Here is a 24,623-nt window from a genome sequence, read left to right as displayed (position 1 = left end):
CTCATGAGAGCCAGTTTCATCATAGCGKTTGATGGTTTTTGCGACTGCACTTAAAGAAACTTTCAAAGTTCTTGAAATGTTCCATACTGTGACCTTCATGTCTTAAAGTATTATTTGAGCTTTTCTGGCCATAATATCGACTTGGTCTTTTACCATATAGGGCTACCTTGTCACAACACAACTGATTGGCTCAAAAGCATTAAGAAGGAAAGAAATTCCACAAATTAACTTTTAACAAGGCACATCTGTTAATGAAATGCATTCRAGGTGACTACCTCATGAAGCTGATTGAGAGAATGCKAAGCGTGTGCAAAGCTGTCATCAAGGCAAAGAAAGGGTGGCTAGTTGAAGAATCTCAAATCTATTTTGATTTGTTTAACACTTTTTTGGTTACTACATGATTCCATATGTGTCATTTCATAGTTTTGATGTCTTATTCTACAATGTAGAAAATAATACAAAATTAAGAAAAACCTTTGAATGAGTAGGTGTTCTTAAACATTTGACCGGTAGTGTACACTGAACAAAAATATAAARMCAACATGTAAAGTGTTGGTCCCATGTTTCATGAGCTGAAATAAAAGTTTCCAGAAATGTTCCATGTGCACAAAAAGCTTATTTCTCTCAGATTTTGTGCACAAACTTGTTTACATCCCTGTTAGTGAGCATTTCTCCTTTGCCAAAATAATCCATCCACCTGACAGGTGTGGTATATCAAAAAGCCGATTAAACAGCATGATCATTACACAGATGCACCTTGTGCACTCTAAAATGTGCAGTACTGTCACACAACACAATGCCACAGATGTCTCTGTCACACCCTGATCTGTTTCACCTGTCTTTGTACTTGTCTCTACCCCCCCTCCTGGTGTCACCCATCTTCCTCATTATCCCCAGTGTACTTATACCTGTGTTCTCTGTTTGTCTGTTGCCAGTTTGTTTTGTTTCGTCAAGCCTACCAGCGTTTTTCCCCGTGTGCCTGTCTGTCTCTAGTTTCTGTTTTCTAGCTTTTCCGGTTTTGACCATTCTGCCTGCCCTGACCCTGCCTGTCGTTCTGTACCTTGCCATACCACCCTGGATTACTGACCTCTGCCTGCCCTGACCCTGAGCCTGCCTGCTGTTCTGTACCTTTCGGACTCTGCTCTGGACTACTGACCTCTGCCTGCCCTTGACCTGTCATTTTGCCTGCCCCCCTGTTTTTGTAATAAACTTTTATTACTTCGAAACTGTCTGTATCTGGGTCTTCTCCTGAGCCTTCACAGTCTAAAGTTTTGAGCGAGTGTGCAATTGGAATGCTGACTGCAGGCATGTCCACCACAGCTGTTACCTTTCTCTACCATAAGCAGTCTCCAAAGTCATTTTAGAGAATTTGGAAGTACGTCCAACTGGCCTCACAACCGCAGACCATGTGTAAACCCTGCGAGCGCAGGACCTTCACATCCGGCTTCTTCACCTGTGGGATCGTGTGAGACCAGCCACCCGAACAGCCACCGAGGTCTGACAATCTGGATGGAAAATTACTCAGGATAATAGCGGACAATATTGCCTTTCCTATTTGCCATATCTTCAATTTAAGCCTACTTGAAAGAAAGTCATTTCGCTACCCAAGAATAGTAAACCCTCTTTACTGGCTCAAATAGCCGACCAKTCAGCCTGTTACCAACCCTTGGTAAACTTTATGAAAGAAAATGTGTTTGACCAGATACAATGCTATTTTAGAGTAAACAAAGTGACAGACTTTCAGCACGCTTATAGGGAAGGACATTCAACAAGCACAGCACTTACACAAATGACTGATGATTGGCTGAGGGAAGTTCATGATATAAATATTGTGAGGGCTGTTTTGTTAGACTTCAGTGCAGCTTTTGACATTATTGATCATAGTCTGCTGCTGGAAAAATGTATGTGTTATGGCTTTACACCCCCTGCTAAATTGTGGAGAAAGAGWTACCTGTCTAACACAACAGAGGGGATTCTTTAATGTAAGCTTTTCCAACAACAGGGCAGCTGTTTAGGCCCTTACTTTTTTCAATCTTTACTAACGACATGTGACTTTGTGTAAAGCCAGTGTGTCTATGTATGCGGATGACTCAACACTATACACGTCAGCTACTACAGCGAGTGAAATCACTGCAACACTTAAAGAGCTGCAGGTAGTTTCAGAATGGGTGGCAAGGAATAAGTTAGTCTTAAATATTTCAAAAGCTAAAAGTATTGTATTTCAGACAAATCATGCACTAAACCTCAACTCTAAATCTTGTAATGAATGTGGAATTTGAGCAAGTTGAGGAGACTAAACTGCTTGGAGTAACCCTGGATTGTAAACTGTCATGGTCAAAACATATTGATACAACAGAAACTAAGATGGGGAGCAGTCTGTCCATAATAAAGCTCTGCTCTACCGTCTTAACAGCACTATCAACAAGGTAGGTCCTACAGGCCCTCGTTTTGTCGTACCTGGACTACTGTTCACTAGTGTGGTCAGTTGCTACAAAGAGGGACTTGGGAAAATTACAATTGGCTCAGAACAGGGCAGCACGGCTGACCCTTGAAAGTACACGGGGAGCTAATATTAATGATATGCATGTCAATCTCTCATGGCTCAAAGTGGAATAGAGATTGACTTCATCACAACTTATTTTTGTAAGAAGTGTTGACATGCTGAATGTACTGAGCTGAGCTTTAAACTACTAGCACACAGCTCGGACACCCATGCATACCCCACAATGCCACCAGAGGTCTCTTCACAATCACCAAGTCCAGAACAGAGTATGGGAGGCGCACAGTACTACATAGAGCCATGGCTACATGGAACTCTATTCCACATCAGGTAACTGATGCAAGCAGTTGAATCGGGTAAAAATACACCTTATGGAACAGCGGGGACTGTGAAGTAACACAAAGGTTCAGACACATTCATAAGCACACAAGCGCTAGCACACTCACTCTACACACACGTACATTGTAATATTGTTGTATGGTGGTATTATACATTTTATATTGTAGATATGTAGTGGTGTAATAATGTTATGATGTACTGTTTAATCTTTTGTTTTATGTGTAATGTAAGTGCCTTAATGTGTTTGGACCCCAGCAAATTTTCTTCATAGTTGACAAACGTGCTCATTCTGTTGATGATGCCATGTCATCTTGCAACTGTTTATCAAACATAGTGATCATAAACGTTGACACTGTGTACAGGTGTTTAGTGCTGAGGGAGCTTCGCTCCCTTACTTTCTATTTTAGAATACATMGGCAATTCATTCTGATCAAATCAAATCTGATTTTATTGGTCACATACACATATTTAGCAGATGTTATTGCGGGTGTAGCGAAAAGCTTGTGTTCCTGGCTCCAACAGTGCAGTAATATCTAACAATTCACAACAATACACAGAAATCTAAAAGTAAAATAATGGAATTAAGAAATATATAAATATTAGGACGATCAATGTCTGAGTTGTATTAACTAAAATAGAATACAGTTTATACATATGAAATTAGTAAAGCAGTATGTAAACATGATTAAAGTGACTAGTGTTCCATTAAGTGGCCAGTGATTCCAAGTCTATGTATATAGGGTAGCAGCCTCTAAGGTGCAAGGTTGAGTAACCGGGTGTTAGCCGGCTAGTGATTTAACAGTCTGATGGCCTTGAGATAGAAGCAGTTTTTTTTTTTTTTTCTGGCACCACTCCGCCAGGGCCCTCACCTCCTAGGCTGTCTTGTCAGTGTTGGTAATCAGGCCTACGATGGTTGTGTCATCTGCAAACTTGATGATTGAGTTGGAGGCGTGTGTGGTCACGTGGTCATAGGTGAACAGGGAGTACAGGAGGGGGCTGAGCACACACCTTTGTGGGGCCCCTGTGTTGAGGATCAGTGAAGAGGAGGTGTTGTTTCCTACCTTCACCACCTGGGGGAGGCCCGTCAGGAAGCTCAGGACCTAGTTTCACAGGGCGGGGTTCAGACCCAAGGCCCCGAGCATGATGGTGAGCTTGGAGGGTACTATGGTGTTGAAGGCTGAGCTGTAGTCAATGAACAGCATACTTACATAGGTATTCCTCTTGTCCAGGCGGGATAGGGCAGTATGCAGTGCAATGGCAATTGCATCGTCTGTGGATCTATTGGGGCAGTAAGCAAATTGAAGTGGGTCTAAGGTGTTAGGTAAGGTAGAGGTGATATGATCCTTAACTAGCCTCTCAAAGCACTTTCATGATGACAGAAGTGAGTGCTGCGGGGCGATAGTCATTTAGTTCAGTTACCTTTGCTTTCTTTGGTACAGGAACAATGGTGGACATCTTGATGCAAGTGGGGACAGCAGACTGGGATAGGGAGAGATTGAATATGTCCGTAAACACTCCAGCCAGCTCGTCTGCACATGCTCTGAGGACATGGCTAGGGATGTCGTCTGGGCCGGCAGCCTTGCGAGGGTCAACACGCTTAAATGTCTTACTCAAGTCGGCCACAGAGAACGAGAGCCCACAGTCCTTGGGAGCGGGCCACGTTGATCCTCAAAGCAGCTTAAGAAGGTGTTTTGCTTGTCTGGGAGCAAGACGTCAGTGTCCGCGATGTGCTGGTTTTCCCTTTGTAATCCGTGATTGTATACATTCCGTTCTCAGCGTCAACAAAACAATCTCTATCCTCTATCTTGTTAAGTGTGTTCAGGTGTGTTGGCCAAATAGGTGTGGCCAATTAGTGAATTACTGAACACCCTTAACAAGATGGAGGACTATGGAAGAAATTCTACTTTTACCGCTTTTTCTCCCCAATTTCAAATCAAATTGTATTTGTCACATGTGCCTAATACAACTGGTGTAGACCTTACCGTGAAATGCTTACTTACAAGCCCTTAACCAACAATGCAGTTCAAGAAATAGAGTTAAGAAAATATTTACAAAATAAACTAAAGTAAAAAATAAAAAGTAACACAATAAATTAACAATAACGAGGCTATATACAGGGGGTACCGGTACCGAGTCAACCGGGGGTACAGGTTAGTCAAGGTGATTTGTACATGTAAGTAGGCGTAAAGGGACTATGCATAGATAATAAACACCGATTAGCAGCAGTGTAAATACAAAGGGGTGGAGGTGGGCATTTGATTAATTGTTCAGCAGTCTTATGGCTAGAGGGTAGAAGCTGTTAAGGAGCCTTTTGGACCTAGACTTGGCACTCCGGCGCCGCTTGCCGTGCGGTAGCAGAGAGAACAGTCTATGACTTGGGTGGCTGGAGTCTTAACAATTTTTGGGGCCTTTCTCTGTTCTTCGTGATATAATTGGTAGTTAGAGTCTTGTCTCATCGCTGCAACTTCCGTACGGACTCGGGAGAGGCAAAGGTCGAGAGCCATGTGTCCTCTGAATCACAACCCTGCCAAGCTGCACTGCTTCTTGACACACTGCTCGCTTAACCCAGAAGCCAGCTGGACCAATGTGTCGGAGGAAACACTGTGCAACTGGCTACCGAAATCAGCTTGCAGGTTCCCGGCCCGCCACAAGGAGTCGATAGAGCGCGATGGAACAAGGAAATCCCGTCCGGCCAAACCCTCCCCTAACCTGGACGACGCTGGGCCAATTGTGCGCCACCTTATGAGTCTGCCGATCATAGCCATCTGTGACACAGCCTGTGATAGAACACGGGGCTGTAATGACGGCTCAAGCACTGTGATGCAGTGCCTTAGACTGCTGCGCCACTTGGGAATTGAATGTTTTCTAAATGTTCTGAGAACATGACTGTAAATCGAACCATGAGGAAACCTGTAGGAAGCGTTATGCTGAAGTACTGAAATTCCCACCTGAGAAACATATGTGCTCGCTGGGTATCCTGCACCAAGGTTGTATGCAAAAATCAGGGTTTCCCAAAGTCGGTCCTGGGGCCCACCCTGGGTGCACGTTTTGGTTTTTGCTTTAGTACTACACAGCTGATTCCAATAATCAAAGCTTGATGATGAGTTGGTTATTAGAATCAGCTGTCTAGTGCTAGGGCAAAAAACAAAACGTGGACCAGGACCGACATCGGGAAACACTGTGCAATAGGACAACCACACTCTCACCAAGCTCTAAGAAACACATGGTTCTCAGAACGTTATGTGCTCATGTTACGTGTTGGGGTGGCAGGTAGCCTGGCAGGTACTAGCGCTGGGCCACGGTCACACTGAACCCAGTGGCACCCTACTCCCCATCTAGTGCACTAGTCTTGACCAGGGCAAAAAATATGTTGCACTAAATGGGGGAAAAGGGTGCCATTTGGGACATAGGCCAGTATTTGGCCCCTGGCAGCCCCACAGCCATCAATGCTTTCCTGCCCTGCTCTGCACCACCAAGCTCCACCCCATTTCTTAGGATGTCCTGTCAACTCTGGCTCTGAGGGGACAGGACAGGGGGATGAATGAGGGGAGGAAAAGGCTTCATCTAGTCTGCCTAAACTAAGCACAGATTCTCCAGGACCCCAGAGCCAGTACGGTCTTCTTGCTCCTCCAAGCCACAGCTAGCTTCCCAAGCAGGCAGACCAAGAAAGGGACCTTCCCTCACCACCCATCCACCCATCATCTATTGCCAGGCACTCCGCTTCGCAGCACATCAAGATACTGTATGTATGACTGTATTGCTTCCTCCTGTTCTTCACCTCTAGTAGAATTTGCAATGATTTGAGTTTAGACTTGATAGTCTGTGAGTGATATATGAAAAATGTAATTTGTGAATATTCATATTTATTATTTCATTCTCTCATTACACTATACACAAAGTAATTTATTCATGCAGTTTGTTGCTATATTATTATGATTACTAAAGAGGAAAACAGAAGATAAAAAAACATCAAAATGTGCTTATTAAATTACCTAGTATATGCATACCATAGTGTCTGATATTTTCTCAGGTACTGTGCCTTCAAAAAGTATTCTCACCTCTTTACTTTATCCACATTTAGTTGGATTATATTTAGATTTGAGACACACAGTATCCCATAATGCCAAAGTGGAATTGTGTTTTTGGAATCTTTTACAAATAAATAAAAAATGAAAAGCTGAAATATCTTGAGTCAACAAGTATTTAACCCCTTTGTGATGGCAAGCCTAAATAAATTCAGGAGTATACATGTGCTTAACAAATCACATAATAAGTTGCATGGACTCTGTGTGCAGTAATAGTGTTTAACATAATTTTTTTATGACTACCTCATCGCTGTACCCCACACATACAATTATCTGTAAGGTCCCTCAGTTGAGCAGTGAATTTTAAACACAGATTTAACCATAAAGACCAGGGAGGTTTTCCAATGCCTTTCCAAGAAGGGCACCTATTGGTAGATAAAATAAAAAAATAAAAAAGCAGACATTGAATATCCTCTTGAGCATGGTGAAGTTATTAATTACACTTTGGATGGTGTATCAATACACCCATTCACTACAAAGACACAGGCGATCTTCCTAACTCAGTTTCCAGAGAGGAAGGAAACCACTCAGGGATTTCATCATGAGGCCAATGGTGACTTTAAAACAGTTGCAGAGTTTCATAGCTGTGATAGGAGAAAACTGAGGATGGATCAACAACGTTGTAGTTACTCCACAATACTAACCTGATTGATACTGTAGAGTGAAAAGAAGGAAGCTTGTACAGAATTAAAATATTCCAAAACATGCATCCTGTTTTTAACAAGGCACTAAAGTAATACTGCAAAACATGTGGCAAAGCAATTAACTTTTTGTCCTGAATACAAAGTGTTAGGTTTTGGGCAAATCCAATACAACGTATTACTGAGTACCACTCTCCATATTTTCAAYTATAGTTGTGATTGTTAAGGACTGGGATAAAGAATAAACAAAATGGAGCTAAGCGCAGGCAAAATCCGAGAGGAAAACCTGGTTCAGTCTGCCTTCCACCAGATACTGGGAAATTAATTTACCTTTCAGCAGGACAATAACCTAAAACACAAGGACAAATCTACCCTGGAGTTTCTTACCAAGAAGACAGTGAGTGCTCCTGAGTGACCGAGTTTAAAGTTTTAGTATTTCGCTACATCTGCTAAATATCTGTGTGCGACCAATAACATTTGATTTGAGTTGAATCTACTTGAAAATCTATGGCAAGACCGGAAAATGGTTGTCTAGCAGTGATCAACAGCCAATTTGACAGAGCTTGAAGAATTTTGAAAAGAATAATGGTCAGATGTTGCACAACCCAGGAGTGAAGAGCTCTTAGAGACGTACCCAGAAAGACTCACAGCTGTAATCACTGCCAAAGGTCATTCTACAAAGTATTGACACAGCTGTGTAAATACTTATGTAAATGAGATATTTCTGTATTTCATTTTCAAAGAATTTGCAAACATATCTAAAAACATGTTTTCACTTTGTCATGATGGGATATTGTGTGTAGATGGGTGATAATTAAGGCTGTAACACGACAAAATATCTAATAAGTCAAGGAGTATGAATACTTTCGGAAGGCACTGTAGATTTAAAAATGATTTATGACAATTCTATGGCGAGAAATGCTCCTCACATCTCATCTTTGTAGGCTACATTAGCAAACTCATAAACAAGCCAGAAATCCATGTTTGAACAATCCACGTCCTCCACTGCTTACGTTATGTAACGTCTGAATATAAACTGATTAGCCCAATACTAAACTCCTAACACAGCTAACAATTTCCTCTGCATTCAACAGACCATGAACGAACACGACTTCCACAACTCCTCGTTTAATTTCTTCAATGGCACGCCCTGGTTCGTCTACGAGTGCACCATCAATCTGGATAAGGACTATCGGCGGATCGCCCTGTTCCTGCTCTACCTGCTGCTGTTCATGGTGGGGTTGGCTGAGAACACCCTGGTGGTGTGGGTCAACTGGCGCAGGCGCCACTCGGCCAACGGCGTCTTGTTCTGTGTCATCAACGTGAGCCTGTCGGACCTGATGGTGGTTCTGATGATGCCCTTCTACATGCTGGAGGTGACCATGGACAAGGTGTGGCTGTGGGGGCGCTTCCTGTGTAAAGTCACCCACCTCATCTACACAGTCAACTTCTACAGCAGCTCCTTCTTCCTGGCCTTCATGACCCTGGAGCGCTACCTGTCCCTGTCCAGGCCCTCGTCTCCCGCCTGCTTCCCTGTGGCCAGGCGTCGCCGCTGGCTGCTCTGTGGTGGTCTCTGGCTCTTCTCCCTGTTCCTGGCTCTGCTGGAGAACTTCCACGTGGACCTGCTGGAGTGGGARGAGCCCGGCTGCTACATGGTGCCAGACTACGTCGAGTGGTTCGTCTCCATATCCTTCCTCTGCCTCATCTTCCAGTTCCTGGTCCCGGTCTCCGTCATCGTCACCTGTAACGTGCTGATCGCCCGGGCGGTGCGCTCCGCTCCAGACGTGCAGGGAAGACGGGATGTGTGGCTGGTGCATGTGTACTCCCTTGTGTTTGTCCTCTGCTGGCTGCCGTACCACATGGTCATGTTCCTGATAATGGTGGATGATCTGGACCCTCACGTGTTCAGCTGCAACACAGTGGAGGTGCTCTACTTCTCCTTCAGTGTGGTCCAGTGCCTGTCCCTCTTCCATTGCATCGCCAACCCAGTCCTCTACAACTTTCTCAGCAAGAGCTTCCGCAACAACCTGATCAATGCTGTGGTCCACTATACACCCAGGGAGGACCCAGGAGGGTTYAATCCCCAAGAAACTGCACCCAAAGCAGGAGGACCAGACACAGGGAAGAAGGAACGCAAGCTTAGCAACATGAGTACCAGCCATTCTGACGTTGCTGCCTCGTAGAAAAAGGAASCATCACAGTGTCACATTGAGACTTAACTAGCCATCATCACTGAAGGACAATGGAGGAAAGAAAAAAAATCACTTCAGACCTGTTACTGAAGCGTGTGCTGCTTTCACAGGCTAAAAGACAGGGCACAAGACAAGAAGCCTCCTAACAGTCTCTGCTGTTTATGACTTGAGTCCAGATTGTCCACCCTACTTCCAAAGGTTGCACTTGCACACTCCCTGTCATGGATTTTTAAGCATTTGATTAGTGTAAGCATTGCCTGGAGGGAGTTTCCATCATTGTTAAATCCAAGACAGGGAGTGTGCAAGTGCGCACTTTTGGAGAAGTGTGGAGATAGGGATGTAGCCTTGGTCACTAAGCAATAGTCATGAAAATTATAGGCTGACAAACACTCAGTGTCCCTCTCATAATCTGTCTCCCATTTTTCTCATCATCCCGTTTTTCAGCCCATCAATGTTGTAAACAGAGGAAGGAAACATTTACAGATTTCTTTCCATCTTTAAACTCCCACAGGAACTTATGGCACCAATGTRTAGGAACTTCTGGAGGACAGAATTGCAGTCATTACGTCACAGGGTGAAGAGGAATGCTTCCTCGCAAACAAACATTTTCCTCTGTGCAACACAGATAAGACTGATCCTTATAACTACTGAGTATAAAAAACTTGTAAAAATGTTGAACTGTAACGGATAAATATTAAACAATTTTGATTATATACACATCTTAATTTCCACACAGTAACATCCATATTTAACAAATGTTATGATTGTATTTAACTATATATTTTTAAAGCTACTGAATTTGTAAATGTGTTGGATGCTGAATGATGTCACCCGTTACATTCAATAAAAGTATTTCAAACAGAATGATTGTGTATTATAAAAGTCAACAGCTTGTCCTTTTGATGACTGCTCAATAGGGACAACACTATGAACATCTCATAGTATTTCTATATGGGTTGGTATCCTGCTATCCCAAAGGAGATTCTCCACTGAGCTTGCTCTTTAGTCCAGGACTGGGCTTAATCTGTGTCTGGGAAACTGCCCCCAAATGGAATAACTTTTTATTGTGTGGTAATAAATACACAAAATCCTCATTCTTTTAGTTGAATACTGGCCTGTGTTTGCTTTCACTGGGAAGTCCGGTGGGAAATTTCCATTGGTTTAATGATGTTGACATGATGATCAGTGGAGGGAGGAAAGACATAGGTTTCACTCCGCATATGGCACAATGGGAGGAAGCAGCCTACCTAGAGCAGAACAGGGTTCCAGTTTCAAAGGTCACCTATCCCTGAATCAGGAACTAGATAAACGCTTTCAATTGTGCATAACTGCATTTGCATCATTAAAATGTGATGACGAATGTAGTATTCTGTGGCAGTGGAGATCATAACATATTAAATGCAATGAAGAAAAATCAAGCCTAGGTCTAAAAGTTACAAGATAATYGGATTCTCAAAACATTTTTCTGTTTACTTTATTCTTTACAGAACTAGAAACTACACTGAACACAAATATAAATGCAATATACAACAATGTCAAAGATTTTACAGAGTAACAGTTCATATAAGGAAATCAATCAAATTAAATAAATTCATTAGACCCTAATCTATGGATTTCACATGACTGGGAATACAGACATGCYTCTGTTGTTCATAGATACCTTTAAAATAAAAGGTAGGCCCGTGGATCAGAAAACCAGTCAGTATCTGGTGTGACTACCGTTTGCCTCATGCAGCACAACACATCTTCTTCACATAGAGTTGATCAGGCTGCTGTTTGTGGCCTGTGGAATGTTGTCCCACTCCTCTTCAATGGCTGTGCGAAGTTGCTGGATATTGGCGGGAACTGGAACACGCTGTTGTACACATCGATCCAGAGCATCCCAAACATGCTCAATGGGTGACATGTAAATGAGCATGCTGAAACATGAGGTGATGGCGGCGGATGAATGGCACGACAATGGGCCTCAGGATCTCATTACAGTATCTCTGTGCATTCAAAATGCCATCGATAAAATGCAATTGTGTTCGTTATCCGTAGCTTATGCCTGCACATATCATAACCCCACCGGCACCATGGGGCACTCTGTTCACACCGTGAACAGAATGGCCATCGAAGGTGATCATTTGTCCACTGAAGTCGGTTATGACGCCAATCTGCAGTCAGGTCAAGTCCCTGGTGAGGATGACGAGCACGCAGATGAGCTTCTCTGAGACAGTTTCTGACAGTTTGTGCAGACATTCTTCGGTTGTGCAAACCCACAGTTCCATCAGCTGTCCGGGTGGCTGGTCTCAGACGATCCCGCAGGGGAAGAAGCCAGATGTGGAGATTCTGGGCTGGCGTATTTACACGTAGTCTGCGGTTCTGAGGCCGATTGGACATACTGCCAAATTCTCTAAAACGATGTTGGACGCAGTTTATGGTAGCGAAATGAACATTAAATTCTATGGCAACAGCTCTACTGGACATTCCTGCAGTCAGCATGCCAATTGCACACTCCCTCAAAACTTGAGACATCTGTGGCATTGTGTTGTGTGACAAAAATGCACATATTAGAGTGGCCTTTTATTGTCCCCAACAAGGTGCAGCTGTGTAATGATCATGCTGTTTAATCAGCTTCTTGATATGCCACACCTGTCAGTTGGACAGATGATCTTGGCAAAAGAGAAATGCTCACCAACAGGGATGTAAACAYATTTGTGCACAAAATCTGATAGAAATAAGCTTTTGTGAGTATGGAACATTTCTGGGAACTTTTATTTCATGGGACCAATACTTTACATGTTGCATTTATATTTTTGTTCAGTGTAGATATTGTTAAACTGTTCATAGTTTGCACTAAAAAAGTACATACAAATTACAATTAAAAAACAGCATTAATAGAATAAAACATTTCATAATGAGGTAAGACACCAAATAGAACACAAACACGAGTTAAGTTTAAATATCAAATCCAAAGTATGCAAGTCTACAGAGCATAATGTAGTGCTTTTGAAATGCTGAGACATGGCACAACACACATGATTTCATGTGAATTTGAAACCGCTTGTGTGACTTAATGGCACTGTGTAGTTGGAAACCACTGTTTGTTTGTTCATATCATCTGATCACTAATACATACAGTCTACATGAACCACAGTATCATGTTTGCATTATAAATAGTCTATCACTAAAGAAGTCAAATGTTTGGAGGAAAACATACCTAAATGGTTTCCAAGGGAACTGATACAGTAAGGCCTCATTCATCGGTTGCAAAGTACAGTATGACTGGTCAGGTACACTTAATGGTCCAATGCAGCCGTTTTTATCTCAATATCAAATCATTTCTGGGTAACAATGAAGTAACTCACTGGGATTCTTTTCAATTAAAATGGTCAAAAATAAACTAAAATAGCTTCTTAGCAAAGAACAATTTCGCAAGCAATAACTTTGCTAGGACTGTCTGAGGGGAACACTGAAAAGTAGCAGTAATTGGCAGAGAGGTTTGGAACTTTTTCTTATTGGTCTATTAAGTAATTTACCGTCTGGTGATGTCACCAGGCAGGCAAAAACTCCACCCCACTAAAATAGGCTGGAATTTCAGGTCGTCTTTTCACAAACATAATTGTCCCAATTTCACAGTATTATTCCAACCACATGATGTGGAAATATATATAAAACACAGGGAAATCACGTTTTTGACTGCACTGGGCCTTTAACGCTTGGTGCACAGTGGTAAATATGGTGTTTCCCTCAGACAGACACAGACGGTCCATCACGTGTTTCATATATAAATGAATACATGGAACATGGTGCTTAACTGACAGAAAAACAACACTGTTTGACAGGAAAATGTTTGACTGCAATTTAGGAAAAGACAGCTTGCAAACAGTAACAAGTCCTTCCATAGACAACAGTGCATACACTGCCATCGAGTGGCTAAACTACTTCCAAGGAAGAAGATGATGTCTTTTACGCTATGCTACAAAACAGGTCTCTTCCATCCAAAACACCATCTCAAACACAGACATAAAACAAGTTAAATGCATTCTACAAGTCTATAGATATGGCCCACAACCACAGAGAGAGAGACAGAGACAGAGAGAGAGAGAGAGAGACGCATGACAGACAAGCTCAAAGACAAAAAAAAGACGTGGGAGTAGCTGATCAGGTGTCCAGGGCGGGGAGGGGTTCTTTGGAGTGGTCATTGTACATGAAGGTCTGCTCTATGTTGAAGTCTGGAGGCAGGTGGTCCTTGTGGATCTCCATGTGGGAGGACACCAGCTTGAGCGTGGAGAAATACAGGCCGCAGACGGTGCAGCGGTACATGAGCGCACCAGCGTGGGTCTTCAGGTGGCAGATCATGGTGGAGCGGCCTCGGAAGAACCTCAGGCACACCTTGCACTGGTACGGCTTCTCCCCAGTGTGGATGCGCAGGTGGTAGGTGAACTCGCCAGAGTGGGCGAAGCGTTTGCCGCAGAAGCGGCAGCGGTACCATTTCCCCCGGGGCGTGGCGGCGCCCATGGCCGACCCACTAATGCTAGAGGAGTTCCCATTGGACAGGAGGCCTGCGGAGAAGCCAGATGCCACAGCCCCCTGAAGCAGCTTGTCTGAGAGGCGGAAGGAGCCCATCCCCAGGTCGAAGCCCATGTTGCCAAGCTTCCCCAGGCTGCCAGCCTCCAGGGGGGAGGAGCAGCAGGAGTACTCCAGCTGGTCAGCCTTACGTTTCCCTGTCCACCCCTGACTGCCCTGGCCCTGCCCCTGGGGCTGGGTCTCGTTGGTGTGAAAACTCAGGTGGTACTGGAAGGCTGTGCCAGAGCGGAAGGTCTCTGGGCATAAGAAGCAACGCAGCTCCTCCTCTCCCTCTGCCCCGGCTGCTTTATGAGCCCTCATGGCCTCTCTGTCAGTTTCTGCCTCCTCGGCATGCAGGGCCATGTGTCTGTCCAGCAGAGGGCGATCCAGGAAGCCGCAGGCGCAGAGCGGGCAGGAGTAGACTGGCAGGGAGAGGTGGGTGAGGGCGTGCCACAGCAGGGCACACAGGGAYGGCTGGGGTAACAGGCACACACCACAGCTCAGTGACTGGATAGACACGTGACTCAGCAGGTGATCCCTGATGACCTGGTTGCAGGAGAGACAATACGATATGTCAACAATACAAGGAGGGATAACACACGTCTTCAAGTGTCTTAGCCAATACAATGCAATAGGTGTACTCTTGAGTTCAGTGGATTTGTTTGAGCTATGTCAGTCTCTATATTTTGCATTAGCCAAAACACATGCCAAATCACCCAGGAAAAATTAAGCAAATCAAACCACACTGACCGGGAAATCCTTGGTGAGGGTTTTGTTACAGACGGCACACTGCAACTCCCCATTGTGCCCCTGGGTGGCGTTGTGGAGCTGACTGGGGAGGGTGTACTGAGCAGCCGCCTGGCGTCTGTGGCGTACCAGCTTGGCCTGGCTGCAGAACTGGAGATGACACATGTCACAGGAGAACACCACATGGGACAGGGCGTGGGTGATGCTGGCCCCGCGGTCCCCGGGGAAAGATGCCCCACACACTCTGCAGGTCCCTGTCTCAGTGAGATGGGTCTCCGCGTGGGCCCTCAGGGCAGCAGACTCTGTTAACAGTTCCATCCCACAGGCTTTACACGCCACCATACCCGACATCTGGCCAGGCTTCACTCCCTCTCTGCTAACCACTGCTCCATTCTCCACACACACAAAGTCATCTTCATCGTCCTCCTCATCTTCTTCCTCCTCCATGTAATTCTCGTCATCGCTCAGCTCAATGACATCTTCAGCCAGGGGTCTCCACTGGTCCCCTCCTCCGTCAGTCCCTTCATCTCCCTGCAGCTGTTCTCTCTTTTCCTCATTATCTTCTTCATTCTCCTCCCCTTCGAAGATGACCCCTTTGTGGCCAGAGCTAAGCCCACCCACCCCCCCCAACTGCAGACTGTCCAGGGGGTCTCCAAAGGAGGAGGGGGCACAGGGAGCCTCCACCCCACAGACCACCCTTCCCAGCTGGGCTGACGAGTCAGGGAAGGAGCAGGCGTCAGACACACATGGAGTTGGAGAACCAGCTCTACTCCCACTAGCTACCATCTGTTCCTCCTCACTGTTACCAACCCTGTCTCCCATCACCACCTCCACGCCCTCCTCAGTCTTCAGCTGCAAGGGAAGGAGAAGTCCTGGGGTGGCCCCAACAGCTACAGTGGAGAGACTACCTACTGAACTCTGCTGATCTCCAGCCAGCTGTAGCTGTTTGTCTTCGGCCATCTGTCCATAGCCCATCTGTCCATAGCCCATCTGTCCATAGCCCAGGTGAGACTGCTCATCCTCTGCTTTGAGAGGCAGGCACAGAGTGGCTGTGTGTCCACCACCCCGGCCCAGCCTGGCCACCTTGCTGCCCTGGGGGAGAGGGAGAGGTGATGGTGCTGCCGCCGGGGTAGGAGCAGCTGAGGGACCAGCAGATGACGACAGAGAGGAACAAGATGCTGCAGACGACGAGCACATTGATGACCCAGCTGCAGCAGCAACCATGTCAGGGTCCAGGTCTCCATCCGCCACACAGTCTGCAGACCCTGAGCCCAGCTGCTGCAGGTCAGGGAAGTTAGTGTGACAGGCTCTCACCAGCTCTCTCACCCCCAGCCTCTCTGCCAGCTCATACAGCACCCCTACATCTATCAGGTCTGTGAAGATCTCTCCGGTGTAGATGAACGTCAGCACCTTCTCAAAGTTGGCCGGGGACACAAAGTCCAGAGAGTACGTTGTTGTAGCTCCGGCTCCAGAGGTTCCGATCTGTTTCCCCCTACCTGAGAACAGGCTGCGGAAGTGTGTCCCAGCGCAGGCGAGCACCGCACGGTGCACTGTGAAGAAGCGGCTCCCCACCTGAAGGATGACATCACAGAAGAGGCGGGAGAGACGGCAGTGATTGAGCTCGGTGAGGAGGCCGGCGGCATGGCCTGAGCCCTGCAGCCGTATCCTCATTCCTCCCTGGCAGTGTCACTCACAGCCTAGAGCCCAACCATGAGAAGATACAAGGGGAAACCATCAGCATCATTGTCAGTGGTGAAAAGTAAAAAAGTAAGTAAAAATTAAGTAAAAATACTTAAGTAGTTTTGGGGGGTATACGTACTTTACTATTTACATTTTTGACAACTTTTACTTCACTACATTCCAAAAGAAAATACTTTTTCCTTCATACATTTTCCCTGACACCCAAAAGTACTTCTTACATTCTGAATGCTTAGCGGGACATAAAATGGTCAAATTCACAAGAGAACAACCCTGGTCATCCCTACTGCCTCTTATCTGGCAGACTTACTAAACACAAATGCTTAATTAAATTTTTTGAAAACAAGAAAATTGTGCCACCTGGTTTGCTTAATATAAGGAATTTTCATAATACTTTTGATACTTAAGTATATTTCAGTTATTACATTTACTTTTGATACTTAAGTATATTTAAAACCAAATACTTTGACTTTCACTCTAGTACTATTTTACTGGGTGACTTTCACTTTTACTTGTCATTTTCTATTACGTATCTTTACTTTTACTCACGTATGACAATTGGGTACTTTTTCCACCACTGGTCATTGCCTAACTCATTCTGCAACAATACCTGGACTAATAATAAACACTTTCTTTGTGCAACGTCCAATAATAAGAGCCAATGAGTGATCGATTTGTTAGATTTGCAAAGGTGGAGTGCAGCTTTGTCGCGCACGTGCTCGTAAACCAACTATTTAATAGTTATTTAACTAACAGGCAATTATTAGAGATCGAATACATCAGAAACACCAACTGGTAAAAACTGAGGAAACGTTTAACCTTTTAAGTTTCACTGAATGCTAGTTTGCTAACGTTAGCTATAGCCCAGCAAGGTAGCTAGCTGCACGTCACAGTTTTCTACCAAATGCAAACCTATCAACACCTTTCTACAAAGATGGATAACGCCGCTCATATGGCAAATAAAGTTATGTTTATAACCAATAGAAGGTAGTATTTTCGACCATTTAGCTAACGTTTTCGCTAGCTTAATGCCAGTAGTCGCACAACAATGACGTAAATAAAAGAAGGCCCCCAAACAGGAAGAGGACAAGCGAGAAAAATAAAACGAGAGGTTTTACTCTGTTTCCACTAGATAGCACAGCCACAAAGTCAAATTATATCCTAAAAATGAATGAAAACCAAAATTATATTTTTGGCCTTTAGGCATAAATTAAGCAGTGTGGTTGAGATTAGGGCTAAAGTTTTGGTTAGGTTTAAAATCACATTTTAAGAAGATAAATTGTAGAAACAACAAGGCTATATACATGGGTCTGGGGAGTTTCCTGGCCATGGACCCAAAATATCGATGTTTTGTTCCCCGAGCCACTTAGTTATCACTTTTGCATTATGGCAAGGTGCTCCATCATGCTGGAAAAGGCATTGTTCGTCACCAAACTGTTCCTGGATGGTTGGGAGAAGTTGCTCTCGGAGGTTGTTTTGGTACCATTCTTTATTCATGGCTGTGTTCTTAGGCAAAATTGTGAGTAAGCCCACTCTCTTGGCTGAGATGCAAACCCACACATGAATGGTCTCAGGATGCTTTACTGTTGGCATGACACAGGACTGATGGTAGTGCTCACCTTGTCTTCTCCGGACAAGCTTTTTTCCAGATGCCCCAAACAATCGGAAAGGGGATTCATCAGAGAAAATGACTTTACCCCAGTCCTCAGCAGTCCAATCCCTGTACCTTTTGCAGAATATCAATGTGTCCCTGATGTTTTTCCTGGAGAGAAGTGGCTTCTTTGCTGCCCTTCTTGACACCAGGCCATCCTCCAAAAGTCTTCGCCTCACTGTGCGTGCCTATGCACTCACACCTGCCTGCTGCCATTCCTGAGCAAACTCTGTACTGGTGGTGCTCCGATCCCGCAGCTGAATCAACTTTAGGAGACGGTCCTGGCGCTTGCTGGACTTTCATGGGCGCCCTGAAGCCTTCTTCACAACAATTGAACTGCTCTCCTTGAAGTTCTTGATGATCTGATAAATGGTTGATTTAGGTGCAATCTTACTGGCAGCAATATCCTTGCCATATCACAAAAATGACATCAATTCTCAATTGTGATAAATTATTAGATACAAATGTAAAATGTATGTAAACTTCCTCCAAAAGAACCATTCTATAGGTTACATTTCGTAAAAATCCCCAAAATCATTGTGCAAAGCAATGATGACGGCACGTGTTTCCTTGCAGGTAACCATGGTTGACAGAGGAAGAACAATGATTCCAAGCACCACCCTCATTTTGAAGCTTCCAGTCTGTTATTCAAACTCAATCAGCATGACAGAGTGATCTCCTGCCTTGTCCTCGTCAACACTACCACCTGTGTTAACGAGAGAATCACTGACATGATGTCAGCTGGTCCTTTTGTGGCAGGACTGAAATGCAGTGGAAATGTTTTMGGGGGATTCAGTTCATTTGCATGGCAAAGGGGGACTTTGCAATTAATTGCAATTCATCTGATCACTCTTCATAACATTCTGGAGTATATGCAAATTGACATCATACAAACTGAGGCAGCAGACTTTGTGAAAATGTATATTTGTGTAATTCTCAAAACCTTTGGCCACGACTGTAGATTTGAATGTGTGCATTTATACACCCGAATTAAAASCACCCCCACCCCCAAACTACTTCCCATGGTTCTAGGTGAAGTTATAAGAAATYAAGGTGGGGTGGAGGTGTGTACAGATCAGACGTATTCTGACCTTCATTTCATTCCCTCATAATTTCACCACCTTTATGCGAGAGAAAAGCATGGATACGGTCGCGAGAACCTGCTGGTTCCAAGTGGGAAAAGCATCTATTTTATTTTTTCCGATATAAATAACAGCAGTATTCTCCATGCACTGTAATTTATAAATGCATAAGAGCTATTGATAAGAGCTAGGTAAATGAGTAAGCCGTTTGGAGAAGGAGATTGTAAATACACATAGCATATGTTTTCCCTATGATCCCTGGAGACAAATGTTAAACCAGCCATATGAAAGCAAACTGAAAATCATATCAACATGACATGTATTACTGTCCCTTTTCCACAGTGAAATAGGCTATAAATAGCTGTGCAATTGTTCAGAATTGTAATTTTGTGCCTTCATAATTTGATGAATTAGCTTTAAAATGTTTTCTCCATTTCATTTAGCAATTTGTATCATGTTTAACATGTGCCACGATCGGGATCCACCGTCAGTAATACCCACATACATTTATAACTGTCACTTTCAAATTGTCACTTTCAAATTGTAGCTTACATTTTGCATCATTCCATTCCGTTGACCTTTCTTTTATGTGCCACATCCATGTAAATTCTTCCTGAGGATCACTAGCATTAGTGGGTCATATTAGCCTAACGTTGTGCAGTAATTTAACCACACGTAGAAGGTTAAACCTGAAGCCTGGAGCACGGTTCACGACAACTGGACCGTTGTCAAACAGTTCCATGATGTTAGAATTAGGGTAGATTTACAGGATTATTGTTCAACCCCTATTGTTTGAACTTTAATATAACAGCTTTCACGATTAATCAAACCACTGTATATCATGGCACAAGACGAGACCCAGATGCAGACACAGGAGGCAGATGGTTGGAATCTTACTGTTTATTAATCCAAAAGGAGTAGGCAAGAGAATGGTCGTGGACAGGCAAAAGGTCAAAACCAGATCAGAGTCCAGGAGGTACAGAGTGGTCAAGGCAGGCAGAAAGGTCAGGCAGGCGGGTACAGAGTTCAGAAATAGGCAAGGGTCAAAACCGGGAGGACTAGAAAAAGGAGAATAGCAAAAAGCAGGAGAACGGGAAAACTGCTGGAAAACATACAAAACGACCTGGCACAGAGAGACAGCAAACACAATACACTGGGGAAAATAAGCGACACCTGGAGGGTGTGGAGACAATCACAGGGACAGGTGAAACAGATCAGGGCGTGACACTGTATTCTTAATTCATCAACATATTTCATGAGTAAAGGCTATCCAAACCTGTTTTTTATCGTTCATACATATTTTCCCAACCCGAAATCAACATGGTCTATAAACATTTCCTATTATTCTGTACATAAATCCGAGACACTTCATTTCGTATGATATGTTACATTTCGTATGGTATGTATTCATTTGTGGAAGTCCATCACCCATTTCATGTGATATGTTATGAATTACAATTTGTATGTTATGTTACGAATTTACGAAAATGTATAATATGTTATGAATTTGCAAAACGTACAATATGTTACGAATATGCAAAAAATGTGATATGTTACAAATTCTAGCTAGGTGGCTAACGTTAGCTAGGCTAGGGGTTAAGGTTAGGGTTAAGTCTTTAGGAGTTAGGTTAAAGTTAGGGAAAGGTTAGCTAACGGGCTAAGTAGATGCAAAGTAGCTTAAAAGTTATTTTGTTTTTGTCTTAAGTAACCATCTCTCTTATGTAACCATACCAACATAACATATCATACTAATTTCAGTATCTCGCATTTACATTTACTATGTTACGTCTAGTCTACGAGACCAGGCTGCAAATAAATTGACAGAAATGATATTGTCCAGCAAGTGGGAGGGTTTTCAGCAGCAGTGGCATGTATTCATGGATTCCAAGGGAAGCCAGGCTTCCCCAAAAACTTTACTAAGAAAAAAAGAAAAAAGCATAAAATAATTCATCTTTCGTCTCTTTGTGTTTCTTAATTGTCCTTTGAATTCTCAAGAGGCTGAATGTATCTCACTGGAGAAAGCATCTGAGCGAGCGAAACATCACCCCTCTGTCTCTGTATGTTTAGCCTATCTATCTGATGCTGTCTGGTCAAAAAGAGTATGATATTGTTGCCGCCTGCATCATTAAATATAAGGGAAGCAAGCGAGGATTTGGACTCCCCTGATAACATTTATACAATAATAGCCAATTAGCGTTGAGCTAAACTGAGTGAGCTCAACTGTGAATGGTCCTGGCTCACCCCCAAAAAATATATATATTTTTTAAATCGCAGCACCTCCAACCTCAAACTACTTCCCACAGTTCTGGTTCTGGGTGGAGTTCTAAGAAATGAAGGTGTGGTGGAGGTGTGTACAGATAAGACGTATTCACACAAAAAAAGTGTCAAGGGAAACCTGTTTGGATTTGGCTTCACACCAATCAAGCCAAACATCATTGACAGAATTTTTTTTGAATTGTTGCGTTGTTGTCCTCTGGTGGCTAGCTAGTTAGCTAAAATGGGCCATTTTCTAAATTAGCCATGGACAGAGATAGGGATTTGGACTTAATTCTCCATACTGGCCAATGATTTAATGAAAATTCTGATCTAATCATAAATTCAAATATTGTGTATCTGGCCTGAGAGGATGGAAGATCAATGTGTAGCTAGGTGTAGTAGTAGGATAATGTTAACTAGATGGCTAATCATTGCCCATGAAAGGAAGTAAGGCCAGCGAGCAATAGTTTTAGCCAGGTAGCATAGGACAACAAAAACTAAAAGCTTATACATTTTGAATCACACCATACCTTCTCCACTATGCAATCTGGTTTCAGAGCTGGTCATGGGTGCACCTCAGCCACGCTCAAGGTCCTAAACGATATCTTAACCGCCATCGATAAGAAACGATACTGTGCAGCCGTATTCATTGACCTGGCCAAGGTTTCGACTCTGTCAATRACCACATCCTCATCGGCAGACTCGATAGCCTTGGTTTCTCAAATGATTGCCTCGCCTGGTTCACCAACTACTTCTCTGATAGAGTTCAGTGTGTCAAATCGGAGGGCCTGTTGTCCGGGCCTCTGGCAGTCTCTATGGGGTGCTACAGGGTTAAATTCTTGGACCGACTCTCTTCTCTGTATACATCAATGATGTCGCTCTTGCTGCTGGTGAGTCTCTGATCCACCTCTACGCAGACGACACCATTCTGTATACTTCTGGCCCTTCTTTGAACACTGTGTTAACAACCCTCCAGACGAGCTTCAATGCCATACAACTCTCCTTCCGTGGCCTCCAATTGCTCTTAAATACAAGTAAAACTAAATGCATGCTCTTCAACCGATCGCTGCCTGCACCTGCCCGCCCCTCCAACATCACTACTCTGGATGGTTCTGACTTAGAATATGTGGACAACTACAAATACCTAGGTGTCTGGTTAGACTGTAAACTCTCCTTCCAGACTCACATCAAACATCTCCAATCCAAAGTTAAATCTAGAATTGGCTTCCTATTTCGCAACAAAGCATCCTTCACTCATGCTTCCAAACATACCCTTGTAAAACTGACCATCCTACCGATCCTCGACTTCGGTGATGTCATTTACAAAATAGCCTCCAATACCCTACTCAATAAATTGGATGCAGTCTATCACAGTGCCATCCGTTTTGTCACCAAAGCCCCATATACTACCCACCACACCAGCCACTCTCGTTGGCTGGCCCTCGCTTCATACTCGTCGCCAAACCCACTGGCTCCAGGTCATCTACAAGACCCTGCTAGGTAAAGTCCCCCCTTATCTCAGCTCACTGGTCACCATAGCAGCACCCACCTGTAGCACGCGCTCCAGCAGGTATATCTCTCTGGTCACCCCCAAAACCAATTCTTCCTTTGGCCGCCTCTCCTTCCAGTTCTCTGCTGCCAATGACTGGAACGAACTACAAAAATCTCTGAAACTGGAAACACTTATCTCCCTCACTAGCTTTAAGCACCAGCTGTCAGAGCAGCTCACAGATTACTGCACCTGTACATAGCTCATCTATAATTTAGCCCAAACAACTACCTCTCTCCCTACTGTATTTATTTATTTTGCTCCTTTGCACCCCATTATTTCTATCTCTACTTTGCACATTCTTCCACTGCAAATCTACCATTCCAGTGTTTTACTTGCTATATTGTATTTACTTCGCCACCATGGCCTTTTTTTTGCCTTTACCTCCCTTATCTCACCTCATTTGCTCACATTGTATATAGACTTATTTTTCTACTGTATTATTGACTGTATGTTTGTTTTACTCCATGTGTAACTCTGTGTTGTTGTATGTGTCGAACTGCTTTGCTTTATCTTGGCCAGGTCGCAATTGTAAATGAGAACTTGTTCTCAACTTGCCTACCTGGTTAAATAAAGGTGAAATAAATAAAAAWAAWWWTTTAAATACTACTGTTTGTTACATGCAATATGTTTTGTGTACTCCACCGGACAGAGGTTGCTCTCCGGTTTTGTGATGAAACTAATGTGTGGTTGAATTTATTCTGCCACAGTGTCTTCTTATTGTCTCGGCCTTAGGCCTATATATCATGGGGGTAAGGCATATGAGATAACCGGTTATACTGTTACTGTTTAGCTGTTGAATTACATGTATTCAGCACACAAGGGAAGCCTGTTCTGCACCTGCACAAGGTAAGTTTGAATATCAACTACTGAGAAGTGCATAGGAAAGACGCTCGTAAACAACCCAGCGTCATTTCCTAAGTCAGAATCAAGCCCTTATAGCGTGCGGGACTCCATTTTAAAGTAGTTCTTTTTCTTCTTCTTCATTGGCTGATTGCTCCCAACTAATAGGAATCTCCATCCAGTTGACTACTTTAAAATGGAGATTGCCTCAATGGTGCTGCCCATGCTGTCACAGATGCGATAATCGCACACATACAAAGTCCTTTGTCTATGTCTATGGCCTGTTGTTCACACACGTATCTGCCCTCTCATTGGCTAAAATGGTCCCACCTGATCTCACCTCATCCTGCCTGCCTTCCATCTTTGAGGACATGTATTTCCATTGTTAGAGCGGTCACTTGACAATGTTGTCAATATAATAGACCGTCTTTGATGCCTAAGAYGCTGCTTGAATGCCAACGATTTGGCAGTAACTCCACCCAGCGGTCG

General features: G+C 43.9%; 2 protein-coding genes across 3 annotated transcripts; one reads left to right on the top strand and one right to left on the bottom strand.

The window, feature by feature from the left end:
• The first annotated feature begins 6,416 nt into the window (after positions 1–6,416).
• gpr182 (G protein-coupled receptor 182) lies at positions 6,417–10,360 on the top strand. The gene is made up of 2 exons (XM_024005693.3): positions 6,417–6,581; positions 8,660–10,360. The coding sequence occupies exon 2, from the start codon at positions 8,663–8,665 to the stop codon at positions 9,746–9,748; it is 1,086 nt and encodes a 361-aa protein (XP_023861461.1). The 5' UTR covers positions 6,417–6,581; positions 8,660–8,662; the 3' UTR covers positions 9,749–10,360.
• A 2,135-nt stretch (positions 10,361–12,495) lies between these two features.
• On the bottom strand, positions 12,496–17,818 carry LOC111976676 (zinc finger and BTB domain-containing protein 39). Of its 2 annotated transcripts, none has more exons than XM_024005691.2 (3): positions 17,732–17,818; positions 15,059–16,752; positions 12,496–14,854 (listed from the first exon to the last, which is right to left on the bottom strand). In XM_024005691.2, exons 2-3 carry the CDS (start codon positions 16,724–16,726, stop codon positions 13,904–13,906), a joined length of 2,619 nt encoding a protein of 872 aa, XP_023861459.1. In that variant the 5' UTR covers positions 16,727–16,752; positions 17,732–17,818; the 3' UTR covers positions 12,496–13,903. The 2 variants fall into 2 exon arrangements, with proteins under 2 accessions (XP_023861459.1, XP_023861460.1); XM_024005692.2 differs by lacking the exon at positions 17,732–17,818 and adding an exon at positions 17,303–17,724.
• Positions 17,819–24,623: the final 6,805 nt, after the last annotated feature.

This window comes from Salvelinus sp. IW2-2015, linkage group LG17 (genome assembly GCF_002910315.2).
Source record: "Salvelinus sp. IW2-2015 linkage group LG17, ASM291031v2, whole genome shotgun sequence".
Classification (NCBI taxonomy): Eukaryota; Metazoa; Chordata; class Actinopteri; order Salmoniformes; family Salmonidae; genus Salvelinus; species Salvelinus sp. IW2-2015.
The sequence above is the reverse complement of the archived record's forward strand: the minus strand, read 5'-3'. Positions and strand labels throughout refer to the sequence as shown.